The following is a 21,984-nucleotide window of genomic DNA, read 5'->3' as shown; positions in this document are numbered from 1 at the left end:
TCACACAAGTGTTTACTTCTTGAGGTGGAGAGAAATAGGTGAACTGACTCAACATAAAAGTAAAAGAATGGCCCTTCGCAGAGGGAAGCATTGATTGCTATATTTGTGCTAGAGCTTTGGTTTTGAAAACAAGAAACAATTTTGTCAACGGTAGTAATAAATCATATGAGTTATGTAATTTATATCTTACAAGTTGCAAGTCTCATGCATAGTATACTAATAGTGCCCGCACCTTGTCCTAATTAGCTTGGACTACCGGGATTATCGCAATGCACATGTTTTTAACCAAGTGTCACAAAGGGGTACCTCTATGCCGCCTGTACAAAGGTCTAAGGAGAAAGCTCGCATTGGATTTCTCGCTATTGATTATTCTCAACTTAGACATCCATACCGGGACAACATAGAAAACAGATAATGGACTCCTCTTTTATGCGTAAGCATGTAGCAACAATTATTTTTCTCATATGAGATTGAGGATATATGTCCAAAACTGAAACTTCCACCATGGATCATGGCTTTAGTTAGCGGCCCAATGTTCTTCTCTAACAATATGCATGCTCTAACCATAAGGTGGTAGATCGCTCTTACTTCAGACAAGACGAACATGCATAGCAACTCACATGATATTCAACAAAGAGTAGTTGATGGCGTCCCCAGGAACATGGTTATCGCACAACAAGCAACTTAATAAGAGATAAAGTGCATAAGTACATATTCAATACCACAATAGTTTTTAAGCTATTTGTCCCATGAGCTATATATTGTAAAGGTAAAGAATGGAAATTTTAAAGGTAGCACTCAAGCAATTTACATTGGAATGGCGGAGAAATACCATGTGGTAGGTAGGTATGGTGGACACAAATGGCATAGTGGTTGGCTCAAGGATTTTGGATGCATGAGAAGTATTCCCTCTCGATACAAGGTTTAGGCTAGCAAGGTTATTTGAAACAAACACAAGGATGAACCGGTACAGAAAAACTCACATAAAAGACATATTGTAAACATTATAAGACTATATACCGTCTTCCTTGTTGTTCAAACTCAATACTAGAAATTATCTAGACCTTAGAGAAACCAAACATGCAAATCAGATTTTAGCATGCTCTATGTATTTCTTCATTAATAGGTGCAAAGTATATGATGCAAGAGCTTAAACATGAGCACAACAATTTCCAAGTATCACATTATTCAAGATATTATACCAATTACCACATATATCATTTTCCGATTCCAACCATATAACAATTTAACGAAGAAGAAACTTTCGCCATGAATACTATGAGTAAAGCCTAAGGACATATTTGTCCATATGCAACAGCGGAGCGTGTCTCTCTCCCACACAATGAATGCTAGGATCCAACTTTATTCAAACAAAACAAAAACAAAAAAAAACAGACGCTCCAAGCAAAGTACATAAGATGTGACGGAATAAAAATATAGTTTCAGGGGAGGAACCTGATAATGTTGTCGATGAAGAAGGGGATGCCTTGGGCATCCCCAAGCTTAGACGCTTGAGTCTTCTTGATATATGCAGGGGTGAACCACCGGGGCATCCCCAAGCTTAGAGCTTTCACTCTCTTTGATCATAGTGTATATCATCCTCCTCTCTTGATCCTTGAAAACTTTCTCCACACCAAACTCGAAACAAACTCATTAGAGGGTTAGTGCATAATCAAAATTCACATATTCAGAGGTGACACAATCATTCTTTATACTTCTGGACATTGCACAAAGCTACTGAAAGTCAATGGAACAAAGAAATCCATCTAACATAGCAAAACAGGCAATGCAAAATAAAAGGCAGAATCTGTCAAAACAGAACAGTTCGTAAAGACGAATTTTTAACAGGCACCAGACTTGCTCAGATGAGAAAACTTAAAACTAATGAAAGTTGCGTACATATCTGAGGATCACTCACGTAAATTGGCATAATTTTTTGAGTTACCTACAGAGAATTTTACCCAGATTCGTGACAGCAAAGAAAACTGTTTCTGCGCAGTAATCCAAATCTAGTATCTTACTTCTATTAGGGACTTTACTTGGCACAACAATGCAATAAAACTAAGATAAGGAGAGGTTGCTACAGTAGTAAACAACTTCCAAGACTCAAATATAAAACAAAATTACTGTAGTAAAAACATGGGTTGTCTCCCATAAGCGCTTTTCTTTAACGCCTTTCAGCTAGGCGCAGAAAGTGTGTATCAAGTATTATCAAGAGATGGTGCATTGATATCATTAGCTCCCCCATCTGTAGTGGTATTAAGGGCTTTGTCAATTTTAGGCCTATAATAATATATTTTTGGTTTAGGCACCTTAGAGACATACATAAACTTTTGCTCCTTACCCACATAAGCTTTCTCTTTATACTTAAGAGAAGAAAAAGTTGAACCCAAGGTTTCCATAGCTTCTTCAAGTTCACCAATCCTATTGATTTGATTATCATGGGCAACACAAGTTCCTAGAACACTAATTCTTTCATCAATTCCTCCTAAGGATTTATCAAGTTCATCAATTTTATGAAGCAGCATTTCCAATTTAGTTTCAACGCTTGGAAAATTTTTCTCTATAGTTTCCAATTTTTTCATAACGTCCTCAAGAGAGATTTCGCTTTTAGTTTCATTAACAGGTGGTATTCCAACTAGACTCTCAATGATGCAACTAGCTTCTAAAGCAGGAGTACCTAGGAAATTACCCCCCGAAAGAGTATCAAGAACATACCTATTCCAACTAGATATACCAACATAAAAGTTCCTAAGTAGGATAATAGTGGAGTGTTTCTTAGTGCATCTATGATGAGCATCACTAATTCTATACCAAGCATCTTTAAAACTTTCTCCACCTTGTTGTTTAAAAGAACGAACTTCAACTTCAGGATTACTCATTTTAGCAGCAGTAAATAAAGTAAACTAGATAAAGTAAATGCAAGTAACTAATTTTTTTTGTGTTTTTGATATAGAAAACAAGATAGTAAATAAAGTAAAACTAGCAACTAATTTTTTTGTGTTTTGATTTAGTGCAGCAAACAAAGTAGTAAATAAAATAAAGCAAAACAAAAACAAAGTAAAGAGATTGCGATGTGGAGACTCCCCTTGCAGCGTGTCTTGATCTCCCCGGCAACGGCGCCAGAAAAAGAGCTGTTGACGTGGGAGTTGAAAATCTTTGTGGTGTAACTTTCCTTCGTTCCCCGGCAACGGCGCCAGAAAAAGAGCTTGATAGCGTGTATACACACGTCCGTTGGGAACCCCAAGAGGAAGGTGTGATGCGTATAGAAGCAAGTTTTCCCTCAGTAAGAAACCAAGGTTTATCGAACCAGTAGGAGCCAAGAAGCACGTTGAAGGTTGATGGTGACGGAGTGTAGTGCGGTGCAACACCAGGGATTCCGGCGCCAACGTGGAACCTGCACAACACAACCAAAGTACTTTGCCCCAACGAAACAGTGAGGTTGTCAATCTCACCGGCTTGCTGTTACAAAGGATTAGATGTATAGTGTGGATGATGATTGTTTGCAGAGAACAGTAAAACAAGTATTGCAGTAGATTGTATTCGATTAAAAGAATGAACCGGGGTCCACAGTTCACTAGAGGTCCGCTTGCATCTTTTGACTAGAGGTACCGGTTGGGGTCGGGTTTCACCCAAATCACCACTTTTCCCCTTCCACCTCAAGTCAACAGCTCCTCCAAGCTCAAGACCTCAAGGAGATCGGCCCCGATCTCCTTTTCCAGCTGCCGCCTGCCAAATCTCCTCCGTGGAGAAGCTTCCCCACCTCCTTCTCTGCCATGTCCTCCGGTATGGACCCTAATCTCTCTCTCTAGGGTGTGTTGAACTCCCTAGATGCATAGGCTAGGGTTTGATGGAGTGTATGGTGGAGAAGCTCTCTTGGAAGCTCTACATGTGCGGGGATACTAGCTAGCAACAATGTGTGACACTACGAGCTGATTTGCCATGCGCCCAATCTCGATCTAGATGTGCTGAGCTTGAGCGGTAGTACCGCTCGACCACGAGCGGTACTACCGGTCGAAGCGGTACTACCGGATCGGAATTGCGGTACTACCGCTTTGTCTAGTATCACCAATGTTGCTTGTTAGTGTCCTCTTTGATCTTTAAATTCGTGGCTTGTGCACTTATCCCCTATTCCCTCCCAAACCTTTGCTATTCACAGGAGCTCCTAGGACCCGTGGGGGCAAGGTCAAGCCACCCTCTCATCGTCATCGAGATGAAGACGAGCAAGAGGAGATCGTGCCGGCAAGAACCACCAAGAGATAGAGGGAGGCAGCAGCTAGAACTGCCCAAGGCCCTCAAAAATCTATGGTTGATGTCAAGAAAGCCCAATTCTTGGAAATACGAGGGGACAATCCGTATTTATTGCCAAGGAATGCCCGTCAATGCCCCAATTCCTACTTCCATCATGTCAATCAGGAAAGGATCTACAACAAAGTGTATGGGGCCAAGGAATTCAACTGTTGCCCCCAATACTCCATCAGCATGGATAACTCAACTCCAACCTGGAGTATTTTGGAGAAGCTCTTGAGATTTGTGAAGAACAAGGGCTGATACCTCTGATGACCTTCTCTCACAACTACTCCAAGGAGGTAATATGCCAATTCTATGCCACTGTTGTTTTCCTTGAGGATGAAGGAGGCTTTCGCTCGTTGAAATGGATGACTAGGGAGCATTTGATGGAGGCCACATGGGAGGATTTCGCTAGAGGCATTGGATATGAGCCCACCCTCAATAACCACAACGTCTTTCGGATCCATCTCCAAGCCAAGCCAATGGCCAAGGAGAAGATGGCCAACCTCTACATCCCCGGAAGAATGTTGTGTGGGAGTGCTTACCACCTCCTCCCCGTCTATGACATCATGAATCGCATCTACCGCAGCACCATCAACCCCAAGCACACCAACCATGATGAAGTGCACGGGTTTCTTGTAAATCTTCTTGTGCGCACTCATGAGATGAGGGGCCTCGGGAAGCAGCTGGACGTCATGGACTATATTTGGCATGAGATGCGTGACTGTGCCTTTCTTCGCAAGCTTCCTCAATATGCACCCTACATCATGAGGCTCATTTGCCTAAAGTGGGATCAAGAGGGCCGTGGAGATCTTCTTGAGCAATGCCGCCCCAACATCACTATTCATAAGGAGAAGAGTCCTCTAGTCAAGAACCATGACCTTCCAAGGTACGGCAAGGGAGCTCCCAAGGACAAGGACGAAGACGAAGCCGATAGTGATGACTCCGACTACGTGCCCAACTCCGTCAAGACCAAGGGCCTCTTCGCCAAGCTCACCGCTCGCATCAAGAAGTCCTTTTGCTTCAAGAGGGATCTCGAAGATAGGATGTATCAAGCTCATCACGACAACAAGAAGATCCGCCAACGCCAAAAGGCGATGATGAGGCACATGCAGCTTCCTGTCTCCGAGGGCTCCGAGGACAACATTACTCCTCCCGGTGAGTGGAAGTCAAAGCTCGTTTGGTGAAGCTCCGAGGACTCCATTCCCGAGCCACCTCATGGCAAGGGCCTTGATCAAGAGGAAGACGATGATGAAGGTGAATATGAAGAGGAGGAGGACATTGAGGATGAGGGCAATGAGGATGAAGATGATGACGATGAGGAGGAGGAAGATGACGAGTGATCCCCTTGGGGCGTTAGTATGCTTCTTCTCCCTTTTTGGTGTCTCGATGCCAAAGGGGGAGAAGTTGATCTATTAGGACGGGAATTTGCATGGGGATGCCAAGGGCTTGGTGGCTTCGTTTTGGTTCTTTCGGCCTTGGCATCAAACCTTCCCCTAGTTATTTGGAACTCTATTCGTATGTGTGCTTGCTACTCTATTTGTGGATCTCCCGATCCCCCGGTTTGTATTAAGACTTAATCATTCGTTGTAGCTTAATGGTCTTCACTATTTATCCTTTGATTGGCTACATCAATCCTATGGAGGCTCTCATTATTATGAGTTTGGGTTTTCTCAAGGCAAAGGTATGAAAAGTATCACCCAAACTCCCTATATGCACTTACTTGCCTCCATAGGATGTGCTTGTGCTATATGATCTTGTCATATGTTCTTCTTAGCACTTGTACATGGTTTGTAGAATCTAGGGGGAGTCTCTCTCTAGGATGTGTGCATTTGTATACAAATGCATATTCTAAATATGCACACATCTAGGGGGAGCTTCGTCTACTCTTGCAAACCATATACCTTATCATAATATCCTATGATTTATTGCAAATTCGTGTGTTGTCATCAAACACCAAAAAGGGGGAGATTGTAAGAGCAAGATCTATATCCCTTGTTTTGTGTGTTTGATAACAACACTCGAACAATTCTAACCGTGCACAAAGTTTGTCATTGATAGGTTTGCAAGGTGTACGGTGCCCTCCCCGGACACACTATGATCAGAAGACCGAAGCGTAGTTCTTAGGCTTTCTGGTTTTGTGTGTGTGTAGCGAGGTAACATGGTAGGAGAGGAAAAGAGGAAAAAGCTGGTTTAGCCAAAGCGGTACTACCGGTACCAGGAGCGGTAGTACCGCTACCCCTACTGGTACCGCTCTGAGTACCGCTCTGAGGTTTGCACAAGGGATAGTCCCACAGTACTCGTTACGGTACCTGTACGGTACCATGAGCGGTAGTACCGCTCGCAAGCGGTAATCTGGCGGCAGTGCTGCTCAGAAATGCTTTGTAATGCGTTACGGCGATGCGGGTTGTGGTACCGCTCCGGTACCGCTTCGAGTCCAGTAAGGTAGCGGTACCGCAAGCGGTAGTACCGCGATGTGTCCACGTGGACAAGTTCTGTGGGGATTCGAACTCAGAGCGGTAGTACCGCTTCCCAGAAGCGGTAGTACCGCTTAGGCAAAACCAGCACATAACGGTTGGATTTGGAGGGACCTATATAAAGGCCCCTTCTTCTCCAGCCCGATTTAGCTCTTCTCTCTCTCTCTCCTCCATTGTTGCTGAGCTCAAAGTAGAGGGGATCTCCCCAACCATCCAACCAATCTTGCCCATACTTTGAGGAGTGGTGGAGGAGACCCCGATCTATCATTCTAGCGGAAGAAAGTTCGCCAATTCGTGGTACTCCTTAGTGGATCTTGGTGGAAGGGTTCCTTTTGTGGAGCATTGGAGAAGAGTTCCTTTGGTGGAGCATTGGAAGGGTTCCTTTGGTGGAGCATTGGAAGGGTTCCTTGGTGGAGCATTGGAAGGGTTCCTATGGTGGAGCATTGGAGATGTGCAGCTATGGAGGCTAGCTTGGTGATGTACTAGCTCCATAGGGTGTTGGGAGCATCCTTGTGTGTGGAGCTTGCCCCAACCTTGTGAAGGAATCACCGCCTCGACCGGTGCCTTAGTGGAAGAGGGGGAGCACTTTCGTGGAGCTCTCTCGAGGAAGAAGGTGATGCCTTCCTTCGTGGTGTGACCGTCTAGTCTCTTGTGCGAGACTAGCACCTCCTCAACGCAGACGTACTTCCTATTGTGGAAGGAACTGCGGTAAACAAACCTCGCCTCGTCTCTGCGCCCTCCGGTTGTCTCGCTCCTTACTCTTACTATCTTGTTGTTTCCTTTACTTGTTGCACTTGTCCTAGTATCATTGTAGGAACACCGCTATCGCTAAAGCTATCACCTTTACCTTCCGTTGCGCTAAAATTGAAAAAGCTTAAAACTTGTCGTAGCGCCATTCACCCCCACTCTTGTTCACTACGATCCATTCAGCTTCTTAGCAAATAGCTATATAAGATTGTCTCTGAAGAAGGTTTATGGCATCAACTTTTAAAAAACAAATATCAATCGCAAAAGACTTTGGCTGAAGTCGAGAGTAAGCCAACTGATTCACCATTCTGGAAGGGATTAATGAAAGTTAAAGGGGAATTTTTTAGCAGGGGAAAGTTTAAAGTTGGCTCAGGAGAAGGAGTTCGTTTTTGGGAAGATATATGGCTAGGCGAGCAAACTCTTGCATCTCAGTATTCACAGCTATATAACATAGTCCATCGTAAACATGATACTGTGGCAAATGTTATGAGTTTGACTCCGTTAAATATTGGTTTTCGGAGACAACTTATTGGTAATAAATGAGACCAGTGGGTACATCTATGCCAAAGGCTAATGGAGATTACTTTAAATGAGGATCAAGACAAGTTCGTTTGGGGTCTAACATCATCAGGGAATTTCACCGCCAAGTCTATGCATGGTGATATGTTAAATGGTCACAAGATATCTTCGCAAATATCTTTGGAAATTAAATATCCCACTAAAATTAAAATTTTCATGTGGTTCCTAAGTTAAAAAAAATCCTTTTGACTCGTGATAATCTTGCAAAAAGGAATTGAAATGGAAATACAAAATGTTGTTTCTATGACGCCGAGGAATCAGTAGAACATTTGTTTATCTCATGCCTTTTTGCTAGACTTGTTTGGTGAGTAGTTTTTGCTGCATATAATATTTCACCTCCATCCAATATCACAAACATGTTTGGGAATTGGCTTAATGAAACTGACAAAACTGATAAAGCTAGGATTCGCATCGGTATTTCGGCTTTATGTTGGTCAATATGGAATTGCAGGAATGATATTGCTTTTAACAGAAACTATTCTACTATTTTTTTGCAGGTTATTCACAATATTGTCCATTGGATCCAATTTTGACGCTTCTTGCTCCCGGAGAACCAGCGGGAGTGCATGGTTTTTGGATGCAACCGCCTTCGAATAGTTGCTCAGAATATTTTCTACCAGACTACTTGGCGGCCTATTAAGAAACTAGAAGATTTAGACTGCTCAGCATGTTTCTTATTTTTTGGTGGTTGATATTTGTATCAACCCTCGTTGATCCATGAATTGTAAACTTTAAATATTCAGTCTTTAATAAAAGAATGTATGCATCAATCGATGCAGAGGCTGAGATATCTATTATATAATTAAAACAACAAACAACCAATGGTCTAGATTAAGCAATAACTAATGAACCGCTCAGATTGAATCTTAGTTGTTAGGCTAAACTGCAAGGAAAATCGGAGAATCGATGTAGTTAAAATCGGTTAGAATAAAGACGCGGAACAAAAACCGATTCGCAAAAAGATTTTTCTCGCGTGATTTATATCTGCTGTGGTCGTGATCTTGCGAGGCAAGACAAATTTCTCTGGCAATCTGATCTTGCCTGTGACATGCAGAGTCCAAGTCGATGGAGAACACATCCGACGTGGACGCCGCTCTGCCGTCATCGTCGCCGTGTAGCGTCGGCCAAATTTAGCGCCGTCTCCAACGTTTGCCGCAGCATGCCTCTCGACTCAGCTGACGCGGAAGAAATCTCGCTAATCTCAGGTACGTCATAGGATCCCCTACTTCCGATTAATCAGATCGTGAGCTGCTCAACCAATATCAGTTGATTACGTCAGTTGTTGAAAATCAAACTGCATGTACTTCATGATGCAACAGACCACCAGTGCACATGCAATCCAGAAAGATCAATGGAAGACTTGCACCATAGAGATAACCAAGAGCTCGGTACGATCAAAAGATCGCGCAGAGGTACTGAGGTAGGTCTACTTTTCTTTGTTAGCTTCATATATCTCTCTATAGTACAACATTGGGTCTATATTTTTTCAGCATTACAATCATCGGCGATGTAAAATAAGGGTGCACACCTACCAGGAGCAGTACAAGCGATCAATCCAGTAGCTATCTAGCCAACACTTGATACATCCCAGGGAATAGATCGATCAAGTTGCAAGCAGCTATGAGTCGTTAAATCGTTCTCGACGTGTTGTCTCGGAGGAAATTTGCCGAATCGCCCGCGCTAATTTGATGCATCCATCCACCGCAGCTTGGGATGGCCAGCACCCATTACTTGGCTCCAGAAAATATATCCTGAATTCCTGACATAGAAAAGCAGTTTATGCACCTATTTTCCATCAGATTCGTCTGCTCTCATGATCGGGAAAAGTTTGCAATGTAGGACCATTAGTAACCCAGCTGCTCCGTGTGATTTTCCAGGTAATCGTTTTTGTCAAAGTCATTTCCTTTCTTACAACCGGACTCCTAATCCACGACATACTTCCTGTATATATGAACTGTAGTCTTGGATCCATGTAGGACTTGATTACATGACATTCTGTTCTCAAGTTTTGCACTAACGATTTAAATGAGAAATTTATGTACCTGCCTAGCATCCAAGACGTTGCATCAATTTAGTGGATCAACTTTTTTTGAGGAGATGATTGCGCAATCAGAAGTAACAATATGTGAGCATCGAGTTGAGATAGGCAAGAGTTTGTGATAGTATTTATGTGTGTATCTGTTGCTGCAATAGGGTCATCTTTTATTTTGCAAACAAGAAAAAGATCTCAGAAGGTTTTTTTTTATTAGTATTTCAGGGAGTTTTTTTTTTGACATGGATTTCTCTCTGCAGGATAGGCTGCTGCCAGATCTATATCAAAGAACGTAAGTTAAGGACTGAGGTGGTGTTCTTTCCTCTTAGTTTCTATAATAAGCTGATACGTGCAAACCAGTCTTCCGTCTATTAACACTTAACACTTATAACTGATTGTTAGCATAGGAAAATGATACTATAAAACATGGACTACAAAACTAAGAGGCTGCATCCTTATTCCTTGATATATATGCAGAAAATAAGGCGGCTCAAACCATACCGCAAGCTAGCTTCATCCCAGATCAAAAGAAGAAGTCTGCGGTCTGCCGGCCGCTTGGTGTCGACATGTTGAGTCAGGCGGCTCAAAGAATACGCCTACCTAGCTGCATCCTGGACCAGAACATGAAGAGTGCGGTCTGCCAGTCACCTGGAGTCGACATTCAGATTGGTGATGCCATACCTGACGCATAAGTACTGGCTTGAGTGCTTGACCGACACCATCTACAAAATAACTGTAAGATCCTGACCTGAGCCTTTGTATGCAAGTTCGCGCAAGCCAAATTATCAAAAGACAGAAAATAAGTCCACCCAACTCAAACAACTTGCCTATTTTTCATGTGACTTTTTTTTAGAAAATTTCGTATATGAATTTTACTCTATTACTTTTCACACCACACATTGTGATGTGTAAAGCAAGTTCCTGATATGTACCCAGCCACTGTACGAGGCTTCCCTCAATCGATGACTCATATGCATGCTCAGGTACATCTATGCTGAAAAACCACACCGCATATATTCAAGTCTCAATGGTCTGAAATGTAGGTTTAACTACAAAAGCACGTTGTCGAGGATCCCATAAATTCTTAAAAAAAACTCTATGTGAAATCCATAAACTACCTTTTTTTGTAGTTCGTATCTTATATTTATATATAAAAATAAAACCTCCGTAAATAAAAACCTACATACATTGAAATTAAAATAAAATTATTTATGACTTATATTTTGGCATCCACGCCAAAATAACATTATAAACATGAATACTACCTCCCTTCACAAGGCTCATAACTTTTTTCCAAAAGTTAAACTATGTAAAACCCAAATTTGTAGAAAAATATTAACATCATGAATTATTTTTTCATACGATATCTATAAGGTATTATAGTTGATTATATTTTTTCCTAAAATCCTGGTCAAACTTGGTACCATTTGACTTTCATAAAACTTATATGCCTTCTTTTTTAGGAAGGAGGTTGTATGTTGTTTACATGTGCATGGGATTGACTGTATAACATCATTGGCAGACAAAAATAAAGCACCCATGAGGGAATGCATGAACGAATCCACGACATAATGTTCAATGGAATACTTCAGTGTGGTCAAAAGCAACAGAAGATGATGAGTGTAGAGGAAGATAGCGCAAAGTTTAAGCATGGACCATCGACGTAAAGTTCATACGTGGAAAGGTACAGACCAAGAATGAGGAGTTGAAGAAAAAATCCGAGATTGCTACGGTATAGTGTGTAACTTGAAATGCAGCATACAGATATCATTATCGTTAGGTTTCAGCTCTCACTCTAAAGTGGTCCTTAGCAAATATCTAATCAACTGAATGGAAGTAATGTTTATACCAAAATACAAATCATGTTTCATGTGAGTCATACAACTATTGCAACACATCTTGAATTTATATTTTTGAATTGTAATTTAGCACTGATGTAGAAATATATTGAGCTAAGTAATGATTACTTCTACAATAAAAATATAAAATAGTTGTGTAATCAATAATTAGACAAAACTTATACCAAACATGATATACATAAAATCTAGCCGCGCAAATGCGCGGGCCACCCAGCTAGTTCCCATTTAAAGAAAAAAGTTGTTCAAACTAGCGCAAGCCCACGGTAGCGGGGTAAAAGAAAAAAACGTCTCCAGTTCATGGAACGGATCGCGATGGTAGTGGACAGCATTTCGCACAATAACTTGGCCCGCCAACAAAGAGAGGCTTTTGGGCCGGAGTTTCTGTGGACTCAACCAAAGACGCCGCTGTACACCGTCGAGCTAGAGCTCTTCTTTCACTCTTCGCCTCGAACCATCTGTTCGTATCAATCAGCATCCCCGCCCCGTCTCTCGCCGGAGTGCGGTTGTCTGCCTGCCGCCGCCGCGAGCTTCCAAGAAAATGTAGCGGCTGTCTCCTCCTCCCTTCCAATCTCGTCGCGCCACCGCCGCTCCATAGTTCAACATTAGTTCAGTTCGAGGCCGCAGGCGACCGCCGGCGGCCATCTCCATCGTCGGGGCGGGGGGTCGCGCGTCGCACGTCTCTGTCTTTCCCCACGCCGGCGACGAGCGGATGTGAAAAGCGGGGTTCGCGGCGGAGCAGGAGGAGACGCCGGCCGGCTGGTACTCACTGGTAAGGTGCACGCAGCCTCAGATGTTTAGTCCCACATGGGTTCGGCTCTCCTGTAGGGAGCCCTGCACGCACTATCCTGCAGGTCCAATAAATAAGAGACACCTGTCCTGGCAGATCCCACCTCTCAAATAATGTATTTTCGTTTTTTCTTTTCTGAAACTTTCCTATCCCCTCGCTTCTGTTCTGACTACTCGAGGAGATCCCTGCACACATTGCTACACCGAGCTGAGCTTCGTGAGAAAATGGCGACGGCGGCCTCGGTGATTGAGCTCGCGGCGGCGGCCTCGAAGGAGCTCGCGACGGCTTCCTCGGCGATTGAGCTCGCGGCGCGGCCTCGACGGAGCTCGCGGCGGCGTCGTCGACGAAGCTCGCGACGCGGCCTCGGCGATTGAGCTCGCGGGGCGGCCTCGACGGAGCTCGCTGCAGTGGCGGCGGCCTCGACGGAGCTTACGGCTGCGGCCTCGGAGATTGAGCCTGCGCTGCAGCGTTGTCGATTGAGCTCCCGACCACGGAAGTGCACTGTCGATTGAGCTTCTCGGGGGCCAAATCGTTGTGCGCTCGCCGCCTGGATGCGGGAGAGGCCGTCGCTGCGGCAAGGAAGCGCACAAGGAGAGGGGGAGCGGGCGCTAGGTACTGACTGCAGGAGCATGGAGCTCTGCTCGGCATCGACGTGAAAGGTGAGCGATAGTTCATCACTTAATTAACCATGTACGGCTTTCTCCCCTTGTAGCATATGGATTTATTTACTATAGCACATCAAATGTTGTGGATAACTACAACGGGGAACACAAATTGCTGGAAGTTCCTTGTGGGAAATTTAATCTCCAAGACAACGTTTAACTTAGAACTAAACCATTGGAAATAAACTAGTGCATAACCAGTATTATTACGTATCGAGCTGTAATATGAATGGTAAGATCAAGTACTACATCCCGTTTTCTGCCAAGCAAATTTCATATAGAGCCACTTAAAAAGGATTGTCTTGTTGATGACTTGATTGGCTACCCAAGAACTGCAAGAAAAAAAAACAATTTTTGTAAGACATAAACTAGAATTTGTTCCATTAGAGAAATATTGAATTTGTGAGTATAACTTGTTAGTGAAAAATACCTTGCTTGGCAGCTGACCATTTTGATATGTTGTCCATCCCATGTCTGGTAAAGCTACAGAACCAGAACTCTACATACAGTGTAACCCAAAAATTAGTGCAAGTGAATGACATTTGCATACTCACGTCAATTTTTAAGGATCACCTAAATAAATATACCTGACTTGGTTGAGTGTTATAATTGGAATATGGCTGTTGTGACTGCAAACCAATCAACTGCTGAAAAGTTGCATTCGCCTGATGTAGTGGAGGCATCGCACGCTGCAATACTTGCATATTGTAGTTCTCAACCTGAGGCATAGCATGTGGCAGTGCTTGAAAATTATAGTTCCCGCCCTGCGGTAGTTGAGGCATAGCGCCCGGTAGTGCTTGAAAATTATAGTTCCCGCCCTGCGATAGTTGAGGCATAGGGCCCGATAGTGCTTGAAAATTATAGTTCCCAGCCTGCGGTAGTTGAGGCATAGACCAGTTGAATCCTGCTAAATTGTTGTTGTTCAATTGAACGTTGAAAATAGGATTTACTTCGGATGGTGCAGAAGCACAATTACCACTCTTGTACATTGTTGCTTGCGCTGTTTAATTAGAAAAGAAAACATTATGACAATATAATTAAAATTTTGTATGTATATAGACTTTTTTTTTTACTATAGCATACCTTTCTTTGATTTATTCTTGTTCTGTTCAAGTCCCGATTTGTTCCGCTTGCTGCTACTTCCTGCTTCTTTTCTCTTTATTCCCTGCTTCGGGGGTGATCTGTATTACTAACTTTGAATTCTAAAGTAGAGTCACTATGACCACTATTGTACAAACAACATCCCATCACCATGTCGTATTCTCCTCTAAATATTTCAAACATAGCTGGCGTATATTCCTTCGAAGTTTGTATCAGCATCCGCACATGTGGAACTTTGGGAGATGTTTGACTTGCATAGAAATCACTTTCCACTTCAGCATACCTCCTGTCATCGACTGCCCTCTCGTAGTGCTTGAAGAAGTCTAATAGATCAAGGCGAACATGCAAGTATCGCTTCAACATTGCATTGAGACTCTCACTTCTTTGTGTAGATATCATATCTGCGCAGAAGGTTTGCCGACCATACACCAGCGCCCACTTCTCTTTGCTCTTGAATAATCTTTGTAGCCACTCATTGTCTTCCAAATTATATGCCTTTAACATATCATTCCAAGCTGCTATAAATTCTTCAACTTCTTCAAAATAAAAAACACACTTGCCAAAATCTTTCTTAAATGTCTTGGAACCTTGAAAAACATGGCTCAAATGTTTTGCAGCATTCTGATACATGTGCCACACACATAGACGATGTATTGAGTTAGCAAAAACAATGTCAATGGCACCGATAATGGCTGCACATTGATCGGTCAATATTGTCTTTGGTTCTTTTCCGGACATGGCTTTTTTGAATGTTTCAAACAACCATTCAAATGTTTCTTTTGTTTCATCATACAATAATGCTGCTCCAAAAACCACTGTTTGCTTATGATGGTTGACACCAACAAAAACCGCAAAAGGTCTGCCGTAACTATTTGTTTTGTAGGTCGTGTCAAAACATATGACATCACCAAAGTAGTCGTAGTCTAATACTGATCTTGCGTCTGCCCAGAATATGTTAGTCATCATCTCATCTTCATCTACTTGTATTGCATAAAAGAAAGAAGGATTTTCCGTCTGCTTGTCCTGTTTCTTGTCCTGTAGATATTGAAGAATGGCTCCTGTATCTCCTTCTTGGATTGAGTGCATACGCTTCGATCGAAGATAGTTTTTATAATCTTTTCGAGTGAAGCAAAGACTTTGTCGACCCCCTGCTTGTCTACTCATCGCTTCATGACCTGATTTAGGTCTAATACCTGAGTCATTCAATATGTCAATTTGGGCCTTCTGAGCTTCTGTAATTCTTCTCTGAGATCGCAACAGATGGGCTTTGCTTGGAGTTACGAGGTCATGATTATGAGCATCCTCAAAGCTGCTTACAACATATTTTCCAATTTCACTTATTTTGATAGTCATCTCGGCCTTACAACCAACTCTTGTATCTGCTCGCTTCCGCTGGCATGGTCCAGAAGTACTGTTTTTGTCTTTGTAACCTGACTTTGAGCATACAAATTTCTTTGTCCGAATAACATTAGTTGAGGATTTATCATGCCAAAATTTCCGCACACTGAAACCTACATGTCCTGCATACGTATTGTAGAACTCATATGCCATATGTTCATTCTCGAATTCCATCCCTATCACTGGTTTTAACCTTTTGATGTACTGATCATCTCTACTAGCACCTGTCTCTCCCACGTTAGTGGTCTCATGATCTACACAAAGGAGAATATAGCATACACTTTAATTTTGCTGTTAAGACTGATGAGGAAAAAGGGTTATGGTCATCATAAATTAAACTCTTTGTTTGTTCTTTTCTAATCTTGTCTACTCTGTATTCTAGACTATTGACAGAAATAATGAATAGATTGCAGATTCAAGTTGTACCAGTACTAGATACCTGTTGAAGAGAATGTAGGAGGAGCTTCTTCCATGCTGAAAGAAGAATGCTGTTCTGGATTGTAATCCACGCAAAGGAAATTTCTCACGGGGTGCTGGAAGATCGCCTTCGGCAACTAGCCTGTGCGAGCGTGCCGGAAGATCGCTTCTAGCCACTAGCTTGTTCTCAATTTCTTTGATCTCTAGGGCTGCAACTTCCGGCAAGATTGGTACGAGAAACTAATCACGTGGGAAGGAGATTCTGGGATGGTATTGTTTGGCGGGTAGAAAAAAATCTTTTAGCTAAGTTTATGGAGATTAACTGCAATCAGGAAGGTACGTTGTGTTATTTGAGAGGTGGGGCCTGCCAGGACAGGTGTCTCTTATTTATTGGACCTGCAGGATAGTGCGTGCAGGGCTCCCTGCAGGAGAGCCGAACCCCTAAGATAGAGAGACGATAGAGTATAGTGTTACGGTTGTGGTGGGGGCCGCGGGGCTATGCGAGCCTTGGCACAGCTAGGGGGCGGGGAATAGGGGAAATATGGATCTAAAGGGGGGTAAAGGGGCGTTCTCAATTTCCAATTACCTGTAATGTGAGTGAGAAAACAAAATAACAACAATTAGACGCGTCTCGCCCCCCCCCCCCCACAGATCACATTTTTGGTATTTAGGTATTTAACCGCCAAACTTAGTTTGGATGTTTTTATTGCCATGGTAGCATGTTGCTTCTGACATTAGTGTGCAGCAAACAAGTCTGGATATTTTTACTGCCATGCCTCTGAGCTCTGACTATTTGAGCTGATCATTCCAATGAGTTTGTGCAGCAGGTTTTTAAATTTTGATTCAGTTTTTCAGGGTTTGGTTTCAAATTTTGAACTACTTTTGACCCCTGTTTTTGATCAATATCCTGAGTTATTGACCTATATACTCATTTTAATTTTGCGTCATGAAGTGTTTTATGAGCTGCTTAGAGGGGGTGCGTTAGATTAATGATAACAACGAAAGGCTCGAGCAAGAGATGAGGATTATTGTGCTGTTGTGATTGTTCTGTTCGAGCGGTCCAAAATACTTGCTAAAAAATTGCTGCATTTTTATTAGTCTGATCCAGATGAGATGAAGTCATTTTGTAGTCAGTACTCGCTGGGTTAGGTAGTGGTTCCCTTGTTAGGCTTCTATATGATAGTTCTTTATGTTTATTGTAAGAGAAGAAGTGCAAGGTAAATTACCAGTTATTTTAATCTATTGGCACCTGGTTTCTCTATGACAAAAGTAACTTTCTGATGCACACTAGCTTGGTGCTCTAACTGATTGAATGCTTATGGGAATTGTTGTGAATAGTCAGATCTGCGGTGATCCAGGAAGGAGAAGGTCGGGACGAGAGTAGGTCGAGGACAGTGGACACATCTATTTTAGTGGAATTGTCAAGAGAAGGTAGTACCAACTTCTTGGTCTTCCCAGATACTGTACGTGTATAGGAGGTTCTTTTCTGCATCTCCAGCACCCTGACATCGCAAATGTACAATTCACGCCAAAGGCTCCTTGTATTGTTTAGTCCTTTAGAGCTGATTATGCAAAAAATTGTTATATTTGTACAGTTTTTGTCTTAAGCACTTCTTTTAGATTTAACTATGTATCTTCTGTATCACTATTTTCCTTCCTTATTAGATAAATTGAAATATATTTTACTTCTGCCATATAGCATGGAAGTAAGACATGTTGTCAGGCTGCAGCCTCTGGATTACAGTTGTACAGTAGTGTTGTCGGACGGTATGAGAGCAAATATTTAAACCAACATTCAGACTCATTTTGACCCCCGTTTTTTTATCAAATATCTGGAGTTATTAACCTATATACTTATTTTAATTTTCGGTCATGAAGTGTTTTGCTTAATGAAGGTGTGTTAGATTAATGATAACAACGAAATGCTCGAGTAGGAGGGTACATGAGATGAGGATTATTGAGATATTGTTAGTGTTTTGTTCGATCGGTCCCAAATACTTGCTAAAAGAACTGCTGCATTTTATTGGTCTGATCTATATGAGATGCTGTCATTTTGTAGTTAATACTTTCTGGTGTAGGTAGTGGTTTGCTTGGTAGGCTTGTATGTGATAGTGCCTTATATTTGTTGTGTCAGAAGCAATGCAATATAAGTTACTACCTTTTTTTTCTTATCAATCAACACATGGTTTCTCTATGACAAAAGTAGCTTTCTTATGTACACTAGTTTGGTGCTGTAGCTGATTCAATGCTTTTGGAAATTAACGTGGATAACCAGATCTGTGGTGGTCGAGGAAGGAGAAGTGCGGGATGAGAACGGATTGAGGACAGCAGATGTATCATTATTTGAGTGGAATTGGTCATGAGAAGATAGTACCAACTTCTTGGACTTCCGAGATACTGACATGACATGAATAGGAGGTTCTTTTCTCCATCTCCAGCACCCTGGCATCGCATATGTACAGTTCACGCCAACGGCTCCCTGTATTGGTGAGTTCTTTGGAGCTGATTATGCCAAAAAAAAATATGTATATTTTGTCTTAAGCATTTCCTTTAGATTTAGCTATGTATCCTTCTGTATCACTATTTTCCTTCCTGACTAGATAAATTCAAATATATTCAAAATTTGACATATAGCATAGAAATGAGACATGTTGTCGGGTTGCGATCGCTGGATTGCAGGTGTACATGTCCGCCATAACCATGTTCCAATCCCAAACCTTTATTTGCACCCATGGTTTTTGTACATACGGAATGCTAACATCGCCGAACTGATAAGTATAGGTGCAGTACAAGTGTACAACGGATTAGCTAGCAGGTATTGTAAGTTATAAGTTCTTGTGCTAAAATTCCCATTCCGGAATGTTGCATAGATAATTTTTATTTCCCTCATTAATTCATGCAAATAGTACAACATTCTATAGATGAACATTTGTGATTACACTGTATATTTAGACATCTATATGAGATTATATAATTCCGCCCTTTCTTATCCATTAGTGTGACTTTTGGCGGGTTATGTGTTATGAATCACTTTTAAGATGTTTATGTTATATTGTGATTCCTTCGACATCCATATTAAGCAAAGATAGGAGGAACTACACATAGCTACCACATATATCGTCTATCTACTACAACACTTTGGTCCGATCATATCTCAGTTATATATTTTTTATAACCGATTCATTGTTCAAAGACATTCTTAATTTTATGTCTAGGATTGGATGATTCCATTCTTACTGTCTTTCTATCAATTTCCCTTTGTTCTTTATGTCTAACCATTTTAGTGGAAATGAAGCATTCTAACATATCGACCTTCAAGATTTCGACCTGAATAAAGCAGTCTCAGACGTTAATCAGAGAACTGTTAGGCGAGCCTTCGCGTGTCAGTATCTGATGGTGCACCCGAACGATGTCCAGCGCCGCATTCTCCTTGAGTTTGTTGCTCTGCTGGTGCTCCATGTAGTCCCTGTACCTGATACCCCTGAACTCTGCGCCCTGTGGTGCATCTCGTGCCAGCTCTGGGATCGGCTTGACGACGGCGTCCAGGCACGGCCCGATCAGGCTCACGAAGGACATCCTCGCCTGCTCGCCGTCAACCAATGCATGGTGGAGCACGGCCTTGTATCTTCCATTGCTCACAATCTGCATGCAAGTGTAACATGACCACATACATGAACCAGAGTCGGAATTACGCGGAGTTCATTACACATTTCGAAGAAGGCAATCGCTCAGTTTGGTCAGTCACCTCCAGCTGATCGCCAACGATGACGAAGAATGAGCCAGGAATGGGCTTGGCGAGGAGCCACTCGCTGTCGTGCTTGACCTGGAGGCCGTCGACGCCGTTCTGGAAGAGCAGAGTGAGGAGGCCGTGGTCAGAGTGAGTCGGCATCCCGATCGCCCCGACGTCCGGGCCAGCCGGCGGGTAGTAGTTCCCAACGAGGATCTGGAAGCAGTTCTCGAGGTTCAGTGCTTCAGCGATGCGGCTGCCGTCGAGCCCCAGGCTCTTGGAGATCGCCGTCGTGAGCTCCAGCATCAGGCCTCTCGTGCGAGTCGCGTATTCGGTAGCAATTTCTCTGGCAACGACAAACGGACACACAATTAGGGATGCAAAGCTGCGGCTGATCGGCCCTGCTTCGTAGTTAAAACTCGCTGATAGTAAACGTCATAAACAAGTGAAATGTTTCATCAGCACCTTAGAATTGCTGGCTTCGCCGGGCAGTGCAATTCGGGGTGAGCGAACATTTTCAAGTACTCTCTCCAATACTTGGCACCGTCGACGGTAGAATTGAAACCCGTTCCGACGCGAACGGGGTCCATCGGGCCTGCCTCCATGTACTCGGACTTCTCCTCCGTTGGTAAACTGAACAGCTCCCTGCACGCATCCATGGTTGCTCCTTGGAGAGACTCGGGAATACCATGGTTGATGACCTTGTCGTGGAAGAATCACATATATTTAAGCTTAGAACATAAAATTGACTTGCTTAAGATTCTGCTGCAGATTTGAGGCGTACGTTAGTACGTACCATGAAGAAGCCCCACTGTGTGCACGCCCGGCCGAGGTGGAGGATCGCCGCCAACCGTTGATCAGAGTCGCCGTTGATGAGGACATCGAAGTCGACGACAGGGATGCCGTCCTCGTTGTATGCTCCGGCACCCTCTCCGTTCTCCACACAGTCTGGGCGGTCAAGGCGGGCCATGATTGACTGACTGCGTGGAGTGCTGGAGGCAGAGGCGAGATGCTAGTGTTGGAGATGAAGGAGAAAGAAGATGGAAGTTCGCATTTCGCAAAATCGGTGTCAAGGCTGTGACGTGAGGTACTGGACTACTGGTACACTCCATGGGGTTGCCGTGGCTTTCTTGGCAACATCATCATCTTGTAATGTCACATCCTATCTGGCAATCGACGAGATATTTCACATTAACTCTTTCTTATCGCCAGGCGGATACGTTCCGAACTATCATGCATCACACGACAGCTTGCTCCATCTCCCGGCAATCTGCACGAACTACAAGTCAGCTGCTAGGAGCGCGTTTGGTTGCCCCGCATCGAAATCATGGTCACTGCCCTAGCGAGATGGACTCACCTGCGCGTCGCGAATGGGCCATGGGCCATGAAAGCCAGATCGTTTGGTAGGTTGTGCGGCCTTTTGCGCGCCGGAGAAGAAAGTTAGACCCCATCGTTTGGTTACATACGAGCCCAGTTCTAGCGTCACCATTTATCCACATGGTGACCTTACCTCTCACCTCTTTGGCACATCGACAATCATGAAGGCAGACACCACCATGGCACCACTGTCACGCCAGTCAAAGCCATCACCATGTCGCCGACCACGAAGATGAAGAGCACCATGACACCGCTGGTCACAAGCATGAGCACGTCGCCGACCACGAAGATGAAGACAACCATGACATTGTCGGTCACGCCGGTCACAAGCATGTGCACGTCGCCTACCGCGAAGACGAAGACCACCATGACACCATCGGTGACGCCGATCACACGCATGGGCACGTCGCCGACCACGAAGATGAAGACCACCATGACACCATCGGTGACGCCGGTCACACGCATGGGCATGTCGCCGAGCACGAAGACGAACACCACCAGGACACCGCCGGCGGCCGGTCACGCCGGTCA

General features: G+C 43.4%; 2 protein-coding genes and 1 long non-coding RNA gene across 6 annotated transcripts; 1 reads left to right on the top strand and 2 right to left on the bottom strand.

Annotated features, from left to right (window-relative positions):
• The first annotated feature begins 12,906 nt into the window (after nucleotides 1-12,906).
• LOC127323851 (uncharacterized) lies at nucleotides 12,907-21,271 on the top strand. Of its 3 annotated transcripts, none has more exons than XR_011748527.1 (4): nucleotides 12,907-13,430; nucleotides 16,346-17,780; nucleotides 18,625-18,836; nucleotides 20,848-21,271. It is a non-coding gene; the product is annotated as an uncharacterized lncRNA (long non-coding RNA). The 3 variants fall into 3 exon arrangements; XR_011748526.1 differs by lacking the exon at nucleotides 20,848-21,271 and adding an exon at nucleotides 19,029-20,781 and having other exon boundaries at nucleotides 16,339-17,780; XR_011748525.1 differs by having other exon boundaries at nucleotides 12,908-13,430; nucleotides 16,339-17,780.
• On the bottom strand, nucleotides 13,470-16,507 carry LOC127323845 (uncharacterized). 2 transcript variants are annotated; one of them, XM_071823402.1, is made up of 5 exons: nucleotides 16,372-16,507; nucleotides 14,517-16,186; nucleotides 14,021-14,433; nucleotides 13,864-13,932; nucleotides 13,470-13,765 (listed from the first exon to the last, which is right to left on the bottom strand). In XM_071823402.1, the coding sequence occupies exons 3-5, from the start codon at nucleotides 14,420-14,422 to the stop codon at nucleotides 13,721-13,723; spliced, it is 516 nt and encodes a 171-aa protein (XP_071679503.1). In that variant the 5' UTR covers nucleotides 14,423-14,433; nucleotides 14,517-16,186; nucleotides 16,372-16,507; the 3' UTR covers nucleotides 13,470-13,720. Both variants share the same exon structure in this region; 1 of them encodes a protein (XP_071679503.1).
• Nucleotides 19,487-21,046, bottom strand: LOC127323848 (2-oxoglutarate-dependent dioxygenase 19). The gene is made up of 4 exons (XM_051351959.2): nucleotides 20,873-21,046; nucleotides 20,542-20,777; nucleotides 20,095-20,422; nucleotides 19,487-19,991 (listed from the first exon to the last, which is right to left on the bottom strand). The coding sequence occupies exons 1-4, from the start codon at nucleotides 21,044-21,046 to the stop codon at nucleotides 19,692-19,694; spliced, it is 1,038 nt and encodes a 345-aa protein (XP_051207919.1). The 3' UTR covers nucleotides 19,487-19,691.
• Nucleotides 21,272-21,984: the final 713 nt, after the last annotated feature.

Source organism: Lolium perenne, chromosome 7, assembly GCF_019359855.2.
Source record: "Lolium perenne isolate Kyuss_39 chromosome 7, Kyuss_2.0, whole genome shotgun sequence".
Taxonomy (NCBI): domain Eukaryota; kingdom Viridiplantae; phylum Streptophyta; class Magnoliopsida; order Poales; family Poaceae; genus Lolium; species Lolium perenne.
Note: the sequence above shows the minus strand (reverse complement) of the source record. Positions and strands in the feature narration are given on the sequence as shown.